Source organism: Halyomorpha halys, unplaced genomic scaffold, assembly GCF_000696795.3.
Source record: "Halyomorpha halys isolate HHAL.00 unplaced genomic scaffold, Hhal_1.1 Scaffold453.1, whole genome shotgun sequence".
NCBI classification, from domain to species: Eukaryota; Metazoa; Arthropoda; class Insecta; order Hemiptera; family Pentatomidae; genus Halyomorpha; species Halyomorpha halys.
Window position 1 is genome coordinate 1031002 of NW_027107553.1, and position 20869 is coordinate 1051870.

At 27.8% G+C, this 20869-nt stretch overlaps 3 protein-coding genes across 16 annotated transcripts in view; 1 reads left to right on the forward strand and 2 right to left on the reverse strand.

The window, feature by feature from the left end:
* The window catches only part of Npc1a (Niemann-Pick type C-1a), a 91250-nt gene extending 82056 nt beyond the window's left edge, over positions 1 to 9194 (reverse strand). For 8 of the 9 annotated variants that reach the window (XR_010843000.1, XR_010843002.1, XR_010843001.1 and 5 more), the window contains exons 1-3: positions 8755 to 8935; positions 8565 to 8664; positions 8264 to 8429 (exon numbers count right to left, since the gene is read on the reverse strand). Coding sequence is in view for 6 of the 9 variants with exons in the window: in XM_067045930.1 (XP_066902031.1) it covers positions 8264 to 8429; positions 8565 to 8642 (244 nt within the window). In the remaining 3 variants the exon portion in view is untranslated. Of the gene's footprint in view, positions 1 to 8263; positions 8430 to 8564; positions 8665 to 8754; positions 8936 to 9021 lie in introns of those variants that run through there. The other variant, XM_067045928.1, reaches the window with a different exon arrangement.
* Positions 9195 to 9418: 224 nt separating this feature from the next.
* On the forward strand, positions 9419 to 15758 carry LOC106682944 (G-protein coupled receptor daf-37). Its single transcript, XM_014424094.3, has 4 exons — positions 9419 to 9572; positions 10429 to 10858; positions 11632 to 12008; positions 15244 to 15758. The coding sequence occupies exons 2-4, from the start codon at positions 10537 to 10539 to the stop codon at positions 15598 to 15600; spliced, it is 1056 nt and encodes a 351-aa protein (XP_014279580.1). The 5' UTR covers positions 9419 to 9572; positions 10429 to 10536; the 3' UTR covers positions 15601 to 15758.
* A 646-nt stretch (positions 15759 to 16404) lies between these two features.
* The window catches only part of LOC106682960 (androglobin), a 95064-nt gene continuing 90599 nt past the window's right edge, over positions 16405 to 20869 (reverse strand). For all 6 annotated transcript variants that reach the window (XM_014424127.2, XM_067045933.1, XM_024358257.2 and 3 more), the window contains 2 exons: positions 18872 to 19084; positions 16405 to 16518 (listed from right to left, as the gene is read on the reverse strand). In XM_014424127.2, coding sequence (XP_014279613.1) covers positions 16486 to 16518; positions 18872 to 19084 — 246 coding nt within the window. In that variant the 3' untranslated portion in view covers positions 16405 to 16485. The remainder of the gene's footprint in view (positions 16519 to 18871; positions 19085 to 20869) is intronic.

Sequence of the window (20869 nt, forward strand, 5' to 3'; positions counted from 1 at the left end):
CAAACCCACTAGTTTTTATCCTCGCTTCCTCTTCCATTCCTGACAATCCTCAAAGGCGCCAGGAAAGAACATGGCCACGAGACCTTTTAATGTAAAAACTTTACAGCTACCAATGGGTAGTTTCTCTACATGCCTATCATGCCATTATGATCTTACATCAAATTTACTGGATGTATTATTATGGACAGTTGTGAATGTCAATAAAGATATAATAAAAAATATAAATAAATAAAAAGTTTAGTAAACACGGTTCTAAGCTAAAGCCAGTACAGTATTTAAGGTGGATACAAATTTTAAAAAATATTTTGAAGAAGTAAATAAATTCGTTGCAGCAGTAGATTTAACTGTTTTGAAAGGTAAATTAATTAATATATATGTATATATAGTTGACCGTAAAAATTGATATATAGGAAGATGGTCAGGGTTGCGGTCAAAGGAGAAACAAAAATATTTGTAGGAAAATAAATAGGATTGTAATCCAATTGTCCTAATTGTAAATTATTTTTGTTTCTCCTTTGACCGCAACCCTGACCATCTTCCTATATGTAAATTAATTAATTTCGGGATAAAACATCGTTTCATTTTTATAATATTTTACAAGTGAGAAGTCAAGAAGGAAAAAATAATCCAGCAAAATAAGTTACAGTAAGATAGATAACAGACGGACTACCTGCTAAAAAAACGTTACATGTTGGAAATACCAACGAAAACCTACCTCCATTTCAAAATCTATTCAGTTCTGGCACAAAGCTAGAGTAGTTGGATCACAATGGAGAACACTGTAATAGCCAATTGTAAGTAATGTTTTTAGTAATAATAAAGCAATGTTATAATTGTAATAGTTATTAATTAATTACACTATATACTAGTAGTTTTATAGTAATTAGTAGAAAAAAGTATTTGTAATAAATAAACTTTTTTTTTTCATTGTAGAACATGACTATACAAACAATAAAGTTGTATTATTGATTGATCCTCAAGACACACAAGAATTCACTTCAAAATTTTAAAAAAAGTCTCATATTAATTCCAAAGAGGTTTGAGAACAATTGCGAAAGGAATATGTTTTTTAAAAAATACCTTCATTGTTATTATAAAATTTGTAATTAAATATAATAATCCCGTAAAAAAAAACATAATATTAAATTTAAAAATAATTGCTTATTTTTCTGTACATTTCCATTTGGTACGTAATTAGTTATATTTCAAGGTTCATGATTTGTCATTTGAGAATAAAATATGATATATATAATGCCGGGGGCCAGTGACTACAGCCTGAAGAGAGAGGATATGACAACGGGGAATGCCAAAGGAAACAGTTCTCATTACTTGATGGCGGGTAGACAAATATTCTCTTGACATTAGTCCATCAACTAATATATCACTGAAAAGTTTTATGGAACATGATTAGGGTACACGGCAGAGAACATGGTAATCAAATTATATGAATCATAATAAGATATGTCAAATGACGCACAATAAAAAGTATAACGGGCATCTTGTGTTTCTTTCTTATCAGTAAAAATATATACCGTGAGTCATGAACTTCGAAGCGGCTACTGCTCCATGAAATTATTCCTTTGGGCATTATATTTCGCAAAAACAGAGTAATATTGAAGTGAAAGAATCAATCGTTTGTTTTTTATTTAAAGATACTAGAATAAAAACTTTAAGTATTTAAAAATAACCAAACTATACATTTTTTTTTCTTTCCTCTATGTTTCGCACTAATTACTTATCTAAAATAATACGTAATAAACCAGTTCTTGATAATGGTTTTTTGTTCAGTTTGAAACTATCTGCTGACGAATATGTCTATACCATGGGAATGCAAACTGAGGTTTAATTGCCTAGCTAAGAAAAATAGTCGTAACTGCCTACCAAGATATATATATATATATATGAATACTCGGGGTATTCATGATGTGTTAAATGTAAAATCTTTTACCATGTTTAATATTATAAGTATATAGGATTGTGAGCAGCCATATTTAAAGTTATGTTATATATTGTGCGTGAGAGCTCCTAGCGAATTTTCTGAGCAACTTGTTTTATAACATTTTCTTCCAAAACTTCATGTTATTGTTTACTTCTAAGTTTTGATTAAATTAATTTATTACAACATGCCTAAATTAAATAAAAAGTGGAAGCTGAGTGAAAGTAGGGCCCCCCCCATTCCTTTGTTGGTCTTCTAATTTTTAGGAAGAGAATCAAGATAAGCTAATTGACAGGTGTCATCACATTATAATTACTGTCATATATTGCTTTATTAGTTTTTAAAACATCCAAAACATTGCTAATACACAGTTGAAACACAAACTACGAGCAAGTAATCTAACACAACAAACAAAACGGTGACGAGCTCAGCTTGTAGGTTTCGTGACGTCATTCTCCATTTAACAGACCTTGCAACAGACTCTCAACCATGTTATATCGTTTTAACATGCTAAAAGAAGGAAATATTTCTCAATTTAACATGAGTTCCTCCATTTAACATGTTAAACTAAAGATCATAAATACCCCTAATGTGTGTATGTACCAACATTAATTCAACATATCACATGAAGTTTTGAAGAAAATTTGACCAAGAATTATACTGTAAAGTTAGTCATAAAAAATATTATGTTCCAATATTTTCGGAAATGTTCCCATATTTTTTTTCTCTATTATGAGTTTCTAAATGATTGCGGGTCGAAAAGAATTTAAATCATTCTTTAAATCAATTTTACCCATACTGAGCATAGTAGATACGGTTAGTTTAACTACTCTTAAGTAAAGGGAATTCTTCCTATACTAAATGATGGAGCTATGACTAGAAAATGAATTTTTGTGCAGTAATAAACACAAAAAGTGCAAAATCGCACAGTAAAAACTCAAAATGTTTATAAAACACCCAAAATCTGCAATAATCAACTTTATTGCTTAATTTATAATATTAATACATGGAGAGCTCATCTAACCTGCTCTAAATTAAATTAAACCAGCTAAATACTCTCTACATTTATGCAAACATACATAAAAACTTAACTGCACTGATTAAAAACCTAAAACTTTGTCCTTGGACTTATAGAATTGTGAGAGTAGTTTTTAAGTATGTTTGCATAAATGTAGAGAGTATTTAGTTAGTTAATTTAATTTAGAGAAGGTTAGATAAGCTCTCCATGTATTAATACTATAAATTAAACAATAAAGTTGATTATTGCAGGATTTGGTTGTTTTATACACATTTTGAGTTTTTACTGTACGTGAAGTATAGAACTGTGAGAATGCTGATTGTATTAAATGATTTTATATTTTATATATTATGAAGGTTGAAGTTCGACTTCTTAAAACTAAATCAATTTTATGTTTTAGAAAAAATATACAAGCCATTATGTAGAAAGGAATATTTTAACTTTTTTTTTTCCCCTAAAATTTCATACAGCTTGTTCTATAACAATATTGCTGTGGAACGTAAATGGAATTATTACATTTCAAAGTAAGATAGCAAGTGAAAGTTGTGTGATGCCCTCATTAGATCTTTTTAGTCCTGATTAATGATTCCGAAAATCTTTTTCATTGTTTCCGATATACTAATCTAAAAAAAAAAAATAATTTTAATACTACTCATTTAATGATTTTTGGCTCATTTTCAATTAATCTGTGATGAAATTGGACGATTTGTAACGTTTTATAAATTGATTTTCAGATAGTATTCAAAGGCGATGCGAACAGTAAGAGGCTATTGCTACGCAAGGATATATTTTGGCGATAAAAGGGTCCAAGACAAAGCAGAATAAAAAAAGGAATGATCCTATTAAGACTACCGTCCACAAGAACAATTGCGATTGAGTATTGGTACAGGAGGGAGACACATCCCACTTTCAAACTGGTTCTAATTCTTGAGTCAACAACATCGCCTTCCATATGGAGTTTTAAGACATGGGTAAATACGTCATTGTATCCTTTGAAAATAGAATCTAACACGTTATTTAAAAACTAGTCATTCTACAAATAACAATTTCTAACTACTACCAATAACAATCTGTAAATACAAAGAAATTCAAAACTACTGACATGGCATTTAAGAGATTATCAAAAATATCTGGTGCGTTCACTCAGACTTTCTTTACCACCGTGGAAACCAAGTTCATTACAAACATCTTATATTTCTCTGTAATATTGGCCTGCTTAAGATATGTTTCTTTTTTTAGTTTATTTTATTTGAATCTCGCTTTGAAGACAACTTAATGATTTTCTAATCAGCATCTGGAATGGTCCAGATGAAGTACAGTTTTCGAGTAAAATATTCGAAATATTAAAAAAAAAGTAAGCAGTGAGCAACTAACAAAGGTTTCCGCCGAAAAATAAACAGATTACTTTACAATACTATGAAAATGTTAATAAGTCATTATTAAAATGTGTGATTTCTTCCCTTTTAAATTCTGTTTGCAATAATTACGTTTCTTAGATGTTAAAATAAACTTTAGAAACGACATAATCCTTCCCTCCCCCTCTCCCATTCCATTACATTACATTCTCCACCTTCCGTATCTACACTACCTTCCTGATTCATTCAGATCGCGTACTTTAATCTCATATATGCGTTCAACATACATACAAAGTTAAACATTTAAAACGCTATAGAATTTCCGGAAACATGCTGTTTTAAATTCATATAAAGGATTCACTAATCCTCCTTACAATTTAAACAATATTCGAACTATTCCTAACAAAAGCATTACGTAATACAATCAGTATATTAATTAGGGACTATTAATGTACAAAAAGACAAAAACAAACACTGTTTTAGTATTCTTCCTTCAAAAACTTTATAAAAGAAGTTTCTGCGTCTACCTCCAAAAGAAACATAATTCTAGAGGAAAGTATAGTTAAAAGTTTTTTTTTTTTTTTTTAACCAAGCAAGCCTTCTTATATTTCAATTTTTACGGTCAACTATATATACATATATATTGCATGAAATGTTTAGCCAACAGAAAAATTAACCGATTACGATAGACTTTAAAGGGATGAACACAAAATTGATATTAAAGAAAGATAATTTATGAAATATCTTCACAGAACATCAAATTATTTATACAGTTAAAGACTAATGAATCACCAGATGGGTAATCAACAGATATGATGACAACGCTCTACCATCACTCAGCACCGGATAAGTTGAGCTTAAATCATAATTTAATCTTAAACAATATTATTTATATCAACAAATAGGAAAGAAAAGGGCAGATGAGCCTCATTACTGGTCTAAAAAAAAATGATATTTTTCAGCAAGTGAGCCCAGCAAAAGAGCAAAATATATCTTTTATACACTTACAAAAATAAACACCTAGATTTTAAAGGATACATGAAATCTAAAATGCGACCCGATAAATAAGATCAATTGTTTAACAAGATATTTCTTTTTACAAATTCTAAGAACGTAACCATAAGACAATGACAGGAACGAAAGCAGGTCAATCATTGATTTTGAGTATTTCACGCAAAAGAAGATAAAATGACAGGGTAAAAGGTGCAAAATTATATGTAAAACTATATGACTAGATCAATTTTTATTAAAAAAAAATAAACAATTAAAATGTATAATAAATAATATGCACTGTGTTAATTGAAAATGCACTGCAGATTTATTTCCTTCGAGGAAAAACTAGAAAAGATAAAGTATATTGAGACATCAGGAGCAAGAAATCAAAAATTTCAAATGATGTTAGTTACTGATTTATCAATTCTTTTACATTTCTTAATATAAATACGGTTATATATGAGAAGACGGTTGGGGAACGGTCAGAGAATAACACAAACAAGTTTTAAAAAACTTATTTATCAGTGCTAACGTTTCGGCCAGAATTTCTAGCCTTCATCAAGGCTAAGAACAAAAAAAAAAGATAATTCATTTTACAAAAATTACAACCGTTCAGTTATTTTTAACCAAATACTTTTTTTTTAGATAAAAATCAATCGAGTCGACTACAATAAAATAATTGATAGACAATTCTGGTTGTCCCAGTGGGCATTCAGTTCAAGAACGATTAAATGATCTTTAACTGAAGGAAAGAAAAAACAACAAAATGTCTTCAACGAAAAACACTGAAATATATTTTCAGGGAATGATCCAGGTCTTTTATAAGATACCCATAACAAATGAGATGACTCATTTTAATCAACTTAATCAGAGAATCATGACAAAAGATAATTTTTTATCGGACACGAATCATTCTGTAAAAATAAATTTTAAAAACTAGGAAATCGGATATAACGATCAGTTAGGCCGACAATGGACATCGCTCATTAGCGCAATATTGTTTGTATTAAAATCCTATTGATTTATTTACTTCCTTAATAGCATCAAAACATATTTCATATTTAATACTATGATAAAACAGTGCCAACAAAAATAAAAAACAACTACAGGTAGAGGATAAACTTTCATTACTCATTAGTTTCCTTTGCCAATCAGGCACTTAAGGGGAGACGAACGAACACCTTGGTCTAAGACAGTTATTTTATTTTCCAAGAGCGAACATTAAACAAAGGAGAATTCAGGAACCAGACTCACAAAAATCTGTTCATAAATACAAATCGTAAAGTTTAAGGAACCAATAAAATACGCCCAAGCCATTCAGAGACGTTAATAAAATAAAGAATATCCTACAAATGGAGATATTCGAACATGACAATTCCAACAATTCTAATTAAAATTTTTAAAAATAAAATAAAAAGTTTAGGATAGAGCAACAGGAATCACAAGACATCTAACACTTATTAGTTTAAATTGAAAAATCCGGAGCTTTTCATTGTTAAATTTTTATCTTATTAATCTAGTTACTATACTGAAAAACGATCAAACTAAAATATTTAGGATTTAAACATCAGTTGATGAAAGAACCAAAACTTATAACCACATAGAGTGTTGTTATAGAAACTACTAAAATCCACTGATTAAATGGATAACACTATTCAAATAAAAACTTGACACTACAATAAAATTTTAATTCACAAATATTTGAATAATGTTCATTAGCATTCAAACCTCGTCTAATAAGTTACTTAAAGCTAGAACAATTTATATCAACACAATTCATAAATAACAAGTTTCAGTTCATGAAAGCTGCCAAATTATATTTTCAGAAACTAAAATTTCATTTTATTCCAATAATTTAATGTAAAGGATGACATGGGTAGTCAGAGAATAAATTAACTATTGAACACCTAAGGTTCTTAAAACTTTAAAATCTTGATGGCAGGACCTTGACAAAGTTTGTGTGATAAACTTTTATCTCACTAACACCACTAATCATTAATACCTAACCCCACTAAGAAATACAATACAAGGTATACCCAAGTACTTTCATAACATACACCTCATCTTGAGCTAAGTCACCAATTAATTAAATATGTCAAGTATCTAACTTTTACAAGTATATTCCTCTCCCTCCCCAAGAGGGCACTATCAATATATTTCAATACATGTATATGCAAATATATGTTACAAACTAAGGACACTTCTAAAAAAATAACATGTCAGATGTAAATCTTTAAAAAATAAAAATAATAAACTTTATAAATTTCCATAATACAATACATATCTTATTTTAAAAAAGCTAAACTTTTTATAGAAAAAATCATCATATGTATGTCACTGTATCTGACAACTAATAAGAAAACCCAACATGGTTAATGATCATCGACTATAAAATTAGAGATAAAAAAAAAGACAACATCTAGGATAACAACAAACTATTTCATTTTATAACTAATTTTTTTTCAAATTACAAAGATAACACTATTTTAATCAATTTAAGTTCAAAAACTGCGTTGCACCAACGCCTTTGACTGAATCAAAACTGACATATCAAAGACCATCTTTAAGGTACTAATATTTACACAATGAAAATCTCAAAAATATGCTAAATTAATAAATGATAATACTACTAAAATAATACAGAATTTGAACTTTAAGTTGCAAATAAGTTATTAGCTGCTGGATTTAAAACAATAACGGTTGAGAAATTAGAAAATCACCCTCATTAATATTTATAACAATAAAACATTAATCTAAAGTAATTTAATACAAAACCACTAAAACCAGAGCTATATCTTTAAAGATTAAAGCTGTAAGTTACATTACGTTTTTTGTATATTTTGATACATAAACAAAACTAAAGACCAATTCCAAAAAACTATTTCATGAAATCATAACAACGTTCTTCTTCAACATTATTCACTAGACTAATAACTAATTAGGTAAATATTAAAAACTTACTGTGTTTGGCAAGAATGTTCGGACACCATTTCTCTAAAAGACCATAACCGGTTTCATTGAGAGGTTTTGCAGTGCCATTATAAAAACAATTTTGAATACGACCCAAAGAGTCAGTATGACACTGTCCATACCAAATGCAATGGTAAGGGGATTGAGCAGCAGACACCTAAGTAATAAACAATGTAATCATAAATGTAATATAGCTGGTTCTGAATATTTATTTTTTATACTATATCAGTGATTATCAGCAACCAATGGGAAAAAAATAAAAGATGAAAGGAGTGAAAATGATTTTTAATACCTGTCCTGTTAAAGAGAAAGACACAATCACTATGACTGCTGATACTGGTAGCATGATGGATCTGAGGTGAGAAGGCATCTTTAATTACTCTGTTTAGTGCCTAAAATATAAATAAAGCGTACAACATTATTTAACACCCAGTCACGATAATTATAACGGTCAAAAGTCATTTACATCTAATCTACCTTACCTATTAAAATGTCATAACACAGAACCGGACATTATTTACTTCAAATTAATACCTAGTGAGATATTATAAATAACGAAACTAAACTTTTATGATAAAATAGGTGTGACCGACAAGAGACGAGATCCAAGGCAGCACACACCAACCTCAAAGCTCTAGACTTATTGACAGATAAAACATGGTTTCATAAAGCTGCCAACAGGAGGCGGTACCTTTCTATTTAGTCAGCATTTGTATCAACCCGCTTAAATTCAAATTCTTTATAATTACCTTCAATTGTTTTTTTTTTCTTCATTATTGACATCCCTCCAAACATTTAAAATACGTATTTCACACTTAAGATAATTTTTTTCTGATAAATTCTGTTCAAATCCATGTTTAAGTGAAAATATATTTTTGGGATGTAAATTGAGAATAAACTACAACATTTTTAATTAAAGTGAAACACATTGAAAATTACAATGTTTTTCAAAGATAAAAATCAGAAAACTAGTTTAAAAAGGATTTCAACATGTGACAAGGCCTAAAGAGAAAAATATTCTGTAAATAATAAGTAAAATAAATTTTATGTAAATGCAGAAACAAATAACTTTTTTTAAATGAACTTAAAATGAATTCAAGTTCACAATTGTTAAAAATATATTAACAGCGTCTGATAAAATTCTTCAATATCGAATCATAATTGAAATATGTAACAAAGTAATGAATAATCGATTTAACTATAGGAAGTAGTTTGAATATCCAAAATGTTCACAAATAAAATTAACGTACTTACACTCCCTTGAAAAGAAATGGACCTATCAGGAAAAATACTGATGTTTGTAAGTACTAGTAACAAATCAAGAGTGGACAAACTTTAAATAGGGTGATTTAGTAGTTGATAGATACAAATTCCATAAATTTAAATTTAAAAACAATCCAGAGTGAATTTCTAGGAGATTTGTGTGCAAACCTAAATTAACCTATTTTTCAAATAGTAAAGCAAATTTATTACTGATGATTCCTATTTATTATTATACATTTTTTTTAAAAAAGAGGAGGAAGCATATACATTAAAGCACAAGTGTGCATGAAAATTGAGAAATTAATGAATCTGGTGCTAAATTATAAAATAAATTGGTATTGGATCATTATGGCACAAAATTAAGTATATCAATTAATTAGATCAAATTTAGATTGATAAAAAGCTTTCCATGAGAATTTAGATGACATACTTTAAGGCACACTCACAATGTTTGTTATTATATTATGAAAAAATGAGTAAACTTTTCTGGTAATTAATTTTCCTTAATCAGCCATATGTTAAACTATTTTTTAATATCTTCTAAATTTATATTTTTAGAAATAATGAGGCTTTTTGATTTTAATCGGAGCAGCCTGTTTGTTTAAAATTGGAGAGAAATATATAACAGATACACCCCTGAGTATTAATAGCAAGAGTTCTAATTACAGCTCGGAGGTCTGAAAGACAGCCCAGTATGCTTATAATAGTGCTTAGTGCTGACATTATAAACAACAAAACATACTACACATAATTTGTTGAATTGACTGTTGTGACTGTGGTTTAACATTGTCTGATTAGACAAGAATTTATGATCAATCCAATGTAGAAAAATCAAATATTGAAAACAAAATGTTGACTCAATATAGTAATAAATCGAAATGAAATATTTTCAGATGAAGAGAAATGCCTTCTTCTCCACTGTAAAGTTTAATTTAACTTTAAAACAGCTATAAAAAGAAATTTGTAGTCATGTTACACTTGGAAAAAATACTACAATTGAAATGAATGGCACAGAAAACACATTAGTCACCCCGAAAAACAAATCATTATATTTTTTACAACAATGCCGTTTCTGGATTCCAAATGTAGCAGCACCAATTATTTTTATCATTGGTTTGTTTGGAAATGTTATGACTATAGTTGTTTTGACAAGAAAGAGAATGTCTGGTTCAACAAATACATACCTCACAGCACTAGCTGTTTCAGATCTGTTGTATTTAATATTTTATATGACACTGTGTTTAGAACATCATATGAGTGATTCAAAATATTTATTATATTGGAAATATTGGAGGTTCGCAGTGTGGTTTGCAGATGCTACAGGTAATTTAACTTAAGACCATACACAGAAGTAAAATAATTGATAATACAAGGATGACTAAATTAAAAAATGATATATTGTACTTATATAGCTTCTTTTTGTATTGTTTTTATTTTAATTATTTAATCTATTAAAGAATTATCAATATTTTATTTAATAACCCAGAAAAAAATCATTCTAAAAATATTTATCTAATCATAGAGAAGGGTTTTAATATCAACTGAAGTATTTTCTAATGAAAAATATTAAAACCATGTACATGAAAATATACTGAATTGAAAGTTACCACAATTTAAGTTAGTGAAGTGCTTGTATTAATATTAATGTTGTATTACTAATTAATATTAGTACTTATATTAATATAGTTTGTATTAGTCCAATAATAAACTATAGTTGATTACTAATACTACTACTTCTTCAAATTTTAGTATCGGTAAAAATACATCTGTATCAAATATTTCTTCAGGAAACCAATAGTGGTGTATACACAAATTATACCTGATTTCATGTTCTTTATCTAAGTTTATAAAAATATTGATATTATATTCAATAAATAATTAAAGATTTGTTAACTTTTTTTTTAAATAAAGAAAAATATAAAAACAATAAATATATATTTTACAAATTTTAATTAAATATTTGTTTTAAACAATAATAATAAATATTAAATTATCTTTCGCATTTGGTATATATCTTTTTATAGAATGTAAAATAATGAACATTCACCAAAATACTGATTTTTAAACATTACTGTCACTGTTTTGTTTCTTTCTAGTTGGTATATCTACTTGGCTGACAGTGTCATTTACATTAGAGAGATACATAGCAGTATGTCATCCATTAAAAGGAAAAGTTGTTTGTACAGAAGCAAGGGCCAGAAAAGTTATAGGTTGTGTAGTAATGTTCTGCTTGTTATCAACTGTTACTACTCCATTTGAATGGAATGCACAAATAAACATAAACCCAGAAACGAATAAAACAAGCCCTATTCATCACTCATCTTTGGGAAACAATAAAACATACAAAACAATATTTTACTGGTTCTCAGGTATCACCTTTGTGTTTATTCCATTGATTCTTTTGGGAACATTAAACTATTTACTAATAAATGCTGTAAGAATAAGTCAAAAGAAAAGAAAGAACTTAACAGAGGTGAGAAATTTTATTGTAAAATAATGTTTTGATATTTTAATGAATTTGATCCATTTATTTTTTATAAGTTGGTAGTAACGTAATGATATTAGATGATTTTTATTAATTAATAAAACAATTAAAACCAGAACCTTAATGTAGAATAGTAATCTCAATCAGTTTAAGTATAATTTAAATATTTAACTATGGAGTCAAATAAGTAAACAATCCTCTTTTACAGTATCAGCATCAAATCTAAATCTTGCAGTTATTATGAATAAAATAAATAAATATTAATTTATATATAGAAGTAGTTTATAAAGTTATCAAAAACTTTAGCCATTCTAGACCAAGAATATGAATAACTAATAATTTATTAATAATTAATGGATTGTTTACTAATTATAGAGAAATATATTTTTGAATGAATCAGCATTCAAACTAATTCAGTTAATTTTTTTATTTATTATACTCTTCAAATCCAACCACCCAATCATTGGTTTTAATAACCTTTTTCCCTAAACCTAGGACAATTATTTAACAATTTATCTTCATATCCTTCTATTTTGATGGAGGAATCATAAAGTATGTTTTTTATGCTTGAACTGCATGTCTGGTCATATGATTTGATCATAGTTTTTAAAATAATTTCTGAAAGATTAATGTTATTTTTAATTTATTTTATTTTAGTGAAATCAATAATTTCTGATATTTTTTTTATTATTTATTATATCTAATATTCACTGATGTTTTAGAATTTTCCCTTAAATACTTTTATAAAATATAAATTATATAGATAATTGTGATAGCCAAATAAGAAGATTGAAAAGTGTCCATAGAAATAAATTGTTAGAGAAATATAGCTGTACATATATTATATATGACTGTAATAGCAAGATTGAGAAAAAAAGGCTAAATTATTTATTTCAATAAAATCATACTAAAAATAAAATTAATGTACTCGAAAGCAAGTAGGAGAGTCCTTTCACATCATATCAAAACTTTGATTGATAGGGGTATCAATTTATCTTTTAACCATAAATATAGGTTCCAAACGTAAGAAAATACTTGTTTAAAACATGATATGTTCTCAGCTTTTAGGTTTATTACAAAATTAAACCTCTAAACATTGAAATTCCATAAATCCAAACAATAATTTTTATGAGAAAATTATTGATTGAACTTGTGTAATATATAAAAGAAAGATGGCCTGGGTGCAGTTAAAAGAACTCGAATAGTTATTAAACTATTTATTTTGTGCCAATGTTTCACCCCACTTAGCAAGGCATTGTCACGGCTAAGAAAGACACAAACAACTAAAATAATGTAACAAAGTAAGACAATAGACAGTAAACTAAGGTGTGGCTAAATATGATTTAAAATATGTAAAAGTTTATATAAAAATAAACAAGGTAAATTATAAAAAATAAAAATAAGATGTACAGCAAAAAGTATAAATAAACTATGATTACAAAAGTATTAGACAATTAATAAAAACAGAAGTAATAGCAAATAAAAAATAGATAAAAGAGAAATATATTATACTGTTATTAATTTCACTGTAAGTATTGAACGTCACTCCATCAATTCCTACCTTACACACAATTATACTATCAGTATTTTTATTACTTTAATAATACTGTCAGTAATATCGACCATGTGGAGGGAGGGGGTTGTCGAGGAAACTACTTTGTTCAAAAAGAAGAAAAATCCCTATTTATTTGCATTAGTAGTATATTTTTATTAAATACACATGAAAAGTTTTTTTAGGTAAGATATCAGCAATTCAATATAGGACTAGAAAAATAAAATTATACATGACCCTACTATATAAATTTACAAAACTTCTAAAAAATAAACTGCAATCGTGTTTAGTTTACTTATATGAGTCATCTATTCGCAAAACTCATTAAATATTAAAATATGTTAAGTTATATTGTAGCAGCAGTGCTTTGTTTGAATCAACCTCTGTATAAAAAAAAAATCCTAAATTTTTAGAACAAAGCTTCACTCATTATTTCCATCTGATTTGATCTGTAACAAAACTCTTATCGTAATACTCATGATCCTTTCATTAGATGCAAAATTTAAAACTGCAAACTTTTTTCTCCTATGCTCTTTTCATTTTTAGAATCCTCTTATCAATATTTGTCAAGTATTTTGCATTTTTTTTTTTGTTATCCTTAAGGACATTGATGAACTTATATATATTATCAATAAATTCTTATTACATCAGCGAAACCCAATAAAAAAAAAAAAAATTTAAATAGTACAAAATATACACAAAATTTAGGAAAAGTACTAATAAAATTGATTCAGGCAAACTTGTGTATTAAAATGCCAAAGTTGGACTAATCAGCTCAAAAACAAACTCTTCAAAACATTTTTCCACTTCATGTAAAAGAAAATCAAGATGAGGTGTAGATAGTTGACCGTAGAATAATGCTTGGAGAAGTTTGTCGAGGGGTGCGGTCAGCAAAGAACAACATAAATAAACAAAGCCATATTTATTTATTTTAAGCCGACATTTCGACCTGAGTTTCAGGTCTTCATCAGGGCTATAGAACAAAAGAGATAACAACAACATTTAGAGTAGCATACAATTAAAAAGGAATAGTATACAAACAAATTTAGAATTATACAAAATATTGAATTAAATCATAAATGATAAAAAATTGATAACTGATAATTGAATAGTACAAAATTTTTTAATTGATCATTTATCAGTTATCAATTTTTTATCATTTATGATTTGATTCAATATTTCGTATAATTCTAAATTTGTTTGTATACTATTCCTTTTTAATTGTATGTTACTCTAAATGTTGTTGTTATCTCTTTTGTTCTATAGCCCTGATGAAGACATGAAACTCAGGTCGAAACGTCGCCATAAAATAAATAAATATGGTTTTGTTTATTTATGTTGTTCTTTGGTGACTGCACCCCCCGACAAACTTCTCCAAGGAAAATCAAGATGATATTTTATGAGTTTGGCAACTGGACAATTCATAAATAGTTCATGGATGAATGATGAAAATGGTAATTTTTTCTAATAATTGCATTTTGTTCAAGGAATGTTCTGGTTCAATATATCGATGGCCTAGAATAAAAACTTCATATCTAAAAAACAAACTTACAAGGTTTTCACTCTAGACCATTGATATAGAGGTTTGACATTTTAACTGTTTAAAATTAGAATAATTTAATAACCTAGTTTTTATTGCTTTCAAATCTAATAAAAATAATTTTTTTCCAGGGGAATTCAAGGAAAAATTATAAAGAAAAACAAGAGAACAAAATTACAATAGCTTTGGTAGCAGTTGTTTTCTTATTTTTACTTTGTCAAGGACCTTCTGCTATAACATTAATATTAGGTATATTTTATAGTCCTAAAATTGATACAGATGGCTATAACATCGTCCATGCCTTTGGAAACATATTCAATTTGCTACTTGCTGTTAATGCAGCTTTTAATTTTTTATTATACTGCGCTATGAGTGATAAATATAGACAAACAATGTACAGGACTTTCTGTCCTTCCTTGGCTATAAACCATCAAAGAGCAAATACGTTTTCATCAAACGCTAGCTATCGTTCTTCAATGCATAGATAGCACATAATGAAATATGTAATTATTATATATTATACATTTAATGACTTAATCACCTAATATACTGTTGTAATTTGTACATAAAGAACATTTTATAAAGTAGCCGAAAAAATATATGTAAATGCTATATAAAAAAATAATAAACAGTATTTATTTGTAAATTTTATAATAAAAATTCATCAATAATGTTTTCCCAATTATTAAAAAATCACAATTCTCTTAATCTGTAAAATATATGTAATAAAATGTTTATAAAGTTAAAAGTTTATAAAGTAAATCAGCAAATATAATTTTTTTGAAAGGATGAACAATGATAATCAGGACATGGATTGATTATAATGAAACATACAATTGTTATGTATATTTATTTTACTAACTCTTTTACCCATAGTGCAGGTCTTCTTTGGGCAAACAAGAACTGAAGTAAATTATAAACATTACCACAGAAATCATATAAAATTATATTTTAAATAATAGGTGAAAAAATAATGTTATATAAAAAAAAATTGAAACAAAATCCGAGAGAAAAAAGAAGTCATAGGTCACCATGGCCGAGTGTTCAGTGTCTTAGCAACCTCATACAGAAGCAGTGCTGATTCAAAACCAACTGAGTGTATTAAGTATTTTTTAATGTGGACCCTTGCAATGAATCTTGACCTTTACAATTTATCTTGTTTGGTTATGTGCAGGATAACCTGTCCTTCCTCTCCAAATTGGATCACATATGGATATAAAAATAAATAAATCTATAATTGATTTAAGAATAATTTTTACTTTGTTTTAACTGAACAATAAAATCAAAACATATTGGTTTCTAAACTTTTATTTATGAGAAGTTGCAGGCGACAGTCTTGGAGATGAACTTTGTATTTGAGACTGTTCCATGACTTAGGGATCCAAACCTTCTTTATGTCTTTCTTGCTGTTAAATGAGTATCAAATTTTAAATCATGAATAATAGGAGTAACTGAATAACTACAAATAAACATAAAATACACACGGGCAATAGTTAAAAACATTAGAGAGGTGAAGAAAAAGTGTTTATTTTTTTATTTAAAACATCATACAATTCCATTTAATTTATTAACTAACAAACATTTACTTAACAATTTTAATTTTAATCATTTATATTTAACAACGTTTAGGGACCATCCCTCCCTCCCCATCATCAGGCATACTGCAATTCATTACAACCAATTTCAATTATGCAAACAACATAACAATAATTAAAAAGCTAAAATATGATTAAATTAGTTACCTTATTATTATTATTATTTACTACAATTTTATTTCTGATGCAATATCATTTCTCGTTATTTTTTAGTCCACCATATAAAAATTATAATAATATATATATTGTATGCAACTGCTAAATATACCATTGATATATTTAAAATAAGGAACCTTTTAATAATTTCATTGTTATTAATATTCTAATAAGGTTTTGACCATTGTTGACAACAATATAAATTACTATAATTTTTATATGGTGGACCTAAATGAGAAGAAAGAATACTGTATCAAAAATAAAATTGTAGTCAATAATCATGATAAGGTAAATGATTTATATGAGGAGAAGATGGTAGGGGGTGCGGTCAAAATATAACACAAATAAGTTGAAATAACTTATTTAACGTTTAGGCTAAAATTTCCAGCCTTCATCAGAGCTTGTTGTCGAACCAAGTGGACTTGGCTGCCAGATTTGCTTCAAACAGCCCTGATAAAGGCTGGAAATTCTAGCCGAAACAATGGCACCATTAAATAAGTTATTTCAAAATATTTGTGTTATATTTTGACTGCAACCCCCAACCACTTTCTCCTCATATAATTAATCCACGGTCAACTATCTCTCATCATTGTAAATGATTTAATCGTTTTTTAGCTTTTAAGTTATTGTTATGTTGTTTTCATAATTGAAATTGGTTGTAGTGAATTGCAGTATGCCCGAGGAGAGAGCAGGAGGTTGGCCCTGAATTGTTGTTACATATAAATAATTAAAATTACAAAAATTATACTTGGAAGATATTTTTACTTCACCTTATTTAATAATTATATAACCCTACTGGTCAATTGAACCTAAATTATTATAATGAAACAAAATACACTTAAAGGAAATGAATATTTCAAGTATAATTAATAATATGAATATATTGTTATAATGAACTGGCTATGTCTTGGCACTTGGAGTCAAGGTTTTTTTAAAAAAGTGTTACATTAAAAAGGAAAAACTAAATATAGAGAAAAATGTTCTTCACAACAAATAGATGAGGGAGACAAATTCTCTTTTACTCATAGTTGAGAACCTTATTACATTCTAATTCTACTACTCTAGACTAATGGTTCCCGAATTGAAGAAGTCAGTGAACCACTAAGCTAGTAATCGAACCACTTACAGACCATCCCAGTTTTGATTTGGTTTCTCCTCAGGAGAATGTCTGAAAATTAGGCTGCTTATAAGTACATTTTAAGGCACTTTTATAGTACATCTACAAGTCTGAACCTTTCGTCTAACACTCAATCAGGAAAAGTGAACAATAAACCAGTACTAACATAATATTTAAATTGCTGAATATTAATAAGGCTGTTCTCCACTAATTTGAGGTACATGAGTTATCTTCACTGTTCTATTCTATTTGATGTAATGCATTGTTGGATATAGATAAGAAATTTCTCTGGAAGGTTTGAGGTAATTCAAAAGTGATCTGAACAGTTCAGAGCTCATCATGTTAAAAGGGCAGTACTCCAGAGAATGGTTCATTCAACACACAGTGAAGCGGTGCTAAGGGGAGAAAACAGGGAATAAAGAGCGAAAAACTTCTATACTGTTTCAAAATATTCACAGCTTTATTGAAAATATTTCTTAAAACACCTTAACTTTAACAGAATTTTTAAAATAACCACAATATCAAATTTAAATATTTTCTAACATATTTTTTATATATAATTAAGGTGCAGTGCTTGATAAAACATTAATATATCGATTGGGAACTACTGCTCTAGATGAACAATACCAATTAAGATTATCTACACAGAGACTAAGAAGTTATATGGAAAGTTAGTTTCACTACAAATTAAATCTTCACTTCTAAAATTGATTAAAGACATTTTTTAACTAAACAAACAATCTTCAGTTCCAATCAGTTCATCCATATCATTTTCATTTATAGATTTACAGAAAGTCCCCACAAACGATGATCAATCAGAGCACAACTTGAAAACTGGCACTTTTTAAATTTATTCTACCAATCATCCACCTAAAAACACTGAAAATTTACCTGAATAATCTTCAATGTTTTTTCTAACTTGTCACTGAAACGTTTTTGAGAATATGCTTGAATAGGCAAATCTTTGAGGCAATATGGTATCTTGTTATTAGTAATACTCCACAAAACGGGGGCTACAAGTTTTCTGTATACTGCTGGAAAGCTTACTTTCTTCTTAAAACAAATCTTTCTTAATTCCTCTTCATTTAAAGGAGGAGTTTCATGCTGGAACATTTTAAATATTTCTATTAAACAGATTTTTCAAATTATATTTTAGTGTTATCATAGTGTAAATTACCTGGTAATTTAAATTCTTTACTAATAACTAATCAGTTTACAGATGGTTTTTAATTTTACATAAAAATTGTAACAAAAGTCCTATGTCAATTATCTTAAAGCTCTCAATAAGTACTAAAAAAGAAAAATAATTACAAACTAAATGTTTATTTTTAAAAGTTTATTGTGACCAGACAATAACAAATATTTTTTTTAACTAGATTAGGAAAAAAAAATTATTTTAACCTATAATGGGTGAAACACATCCAGCCTTCTCTGGAAGGTGAAAAATTTATTTAACCTTCTTTCTATTATCTAAAAATAAAATAGGCTCCTTTATTATTTTGACCTTAACCAAAAAAGTAAACTTCATTTGAGTTATTTAACATATATTCAAAATGTAAGTTATTTAAACTACATTTCCAGTTTATTTTTATATTTTAGTTATTAAAAACAACTTTATTTTGGTTGTTTGTGTTTCTAGTGAGATTCATTTTTAATTAATAAATACCAATCAAAATGATGAAGGAAGAGCTATTTAGACCACAAAACCCACAATATTTTAATATAAAAATATATAATAATAAATATTTTTGTAACAATTTTATTTTATACATACACATAAAATAAAATAGAAAAATCACTAGAAATTTGAAGCTAAGGGTGTACACTGCCATAACAAAGCCACTTTTGATAAACAATCCGAGGCAGGTGCCTTAGAAAGCAGAATCGAGAGATTTGAATGGAAAGTCTTCTGTACAATTACAGGAGCAATCTAGGATGAAAGCCTTAACATATGGAGGAGGAGAATTAACAGTGGGCTGCTTGCAGAAACTGGTCAGTTAATATCTTATGACATGAAGGCAAGAAACTTAAGATGGACAGGAAATGTAGCGCAAAGATAATCTCATGTAGCAAGAGATCATGTGGGAGGCCAAAAACCGATGGTTAGACAGAATCGACCAAGATGCGAAAGAGCTGCATGCAGCAAATTGGAAAGCAGTAGCCCAAGACTGGCAGGAGTGGAGAGACTTGTTCAGACAGCCAAAGATCTACAAGGTGTGTTAAGAGTTCAAGACTTAGCCATAATACATGCATCACCTAACGTGTTTTCAAAGTGACAAATAAGAAAGTCATATTTTTTCCCATTTTATAGTTTGACATGGTATCCAAAAAATAGTTTCATGTCATGAAATAAAAGTTAATTTCATTTCATTACACATCTGTGACAAAATATCTGTTAGTCAATTGTATTCAATTGGGTGGGTGGGTGGAAAGTGAAGATTGTAGATATCGAGTGAAGACTTCAATTTGACAAAATATCACATGAAATATTAACTACATATGAGAATTTTATTTCAAATTTTTTAACAGAATTTACTCTATCTCAGGGTGGGATTTCCAGACAATCAGGATACAACTATATTAATACTTAATATATGTATATTGTAATATGCTCTTTTTTAGTAAATAGTATATTTTGATGTATAAATGGTTTTTAATGTGTTTTATTTTATGTATCATTTTAATATTCAGTTGTTTTGTTTATCCAAAAAGCAAACTAACCAAGTTTCATTGTTTATAATAACTTTGTGATACAAAAACAAAAAACCAAGATGGCGGTATGTTGTCAAGGCCACATTGAGCAGATTCAAATATCATAAAAACTATTTTAACTCTTCCCATCATAATTGAAAATACAGTAAATTAAAGGAAAAATAGAAATCAAGGAAT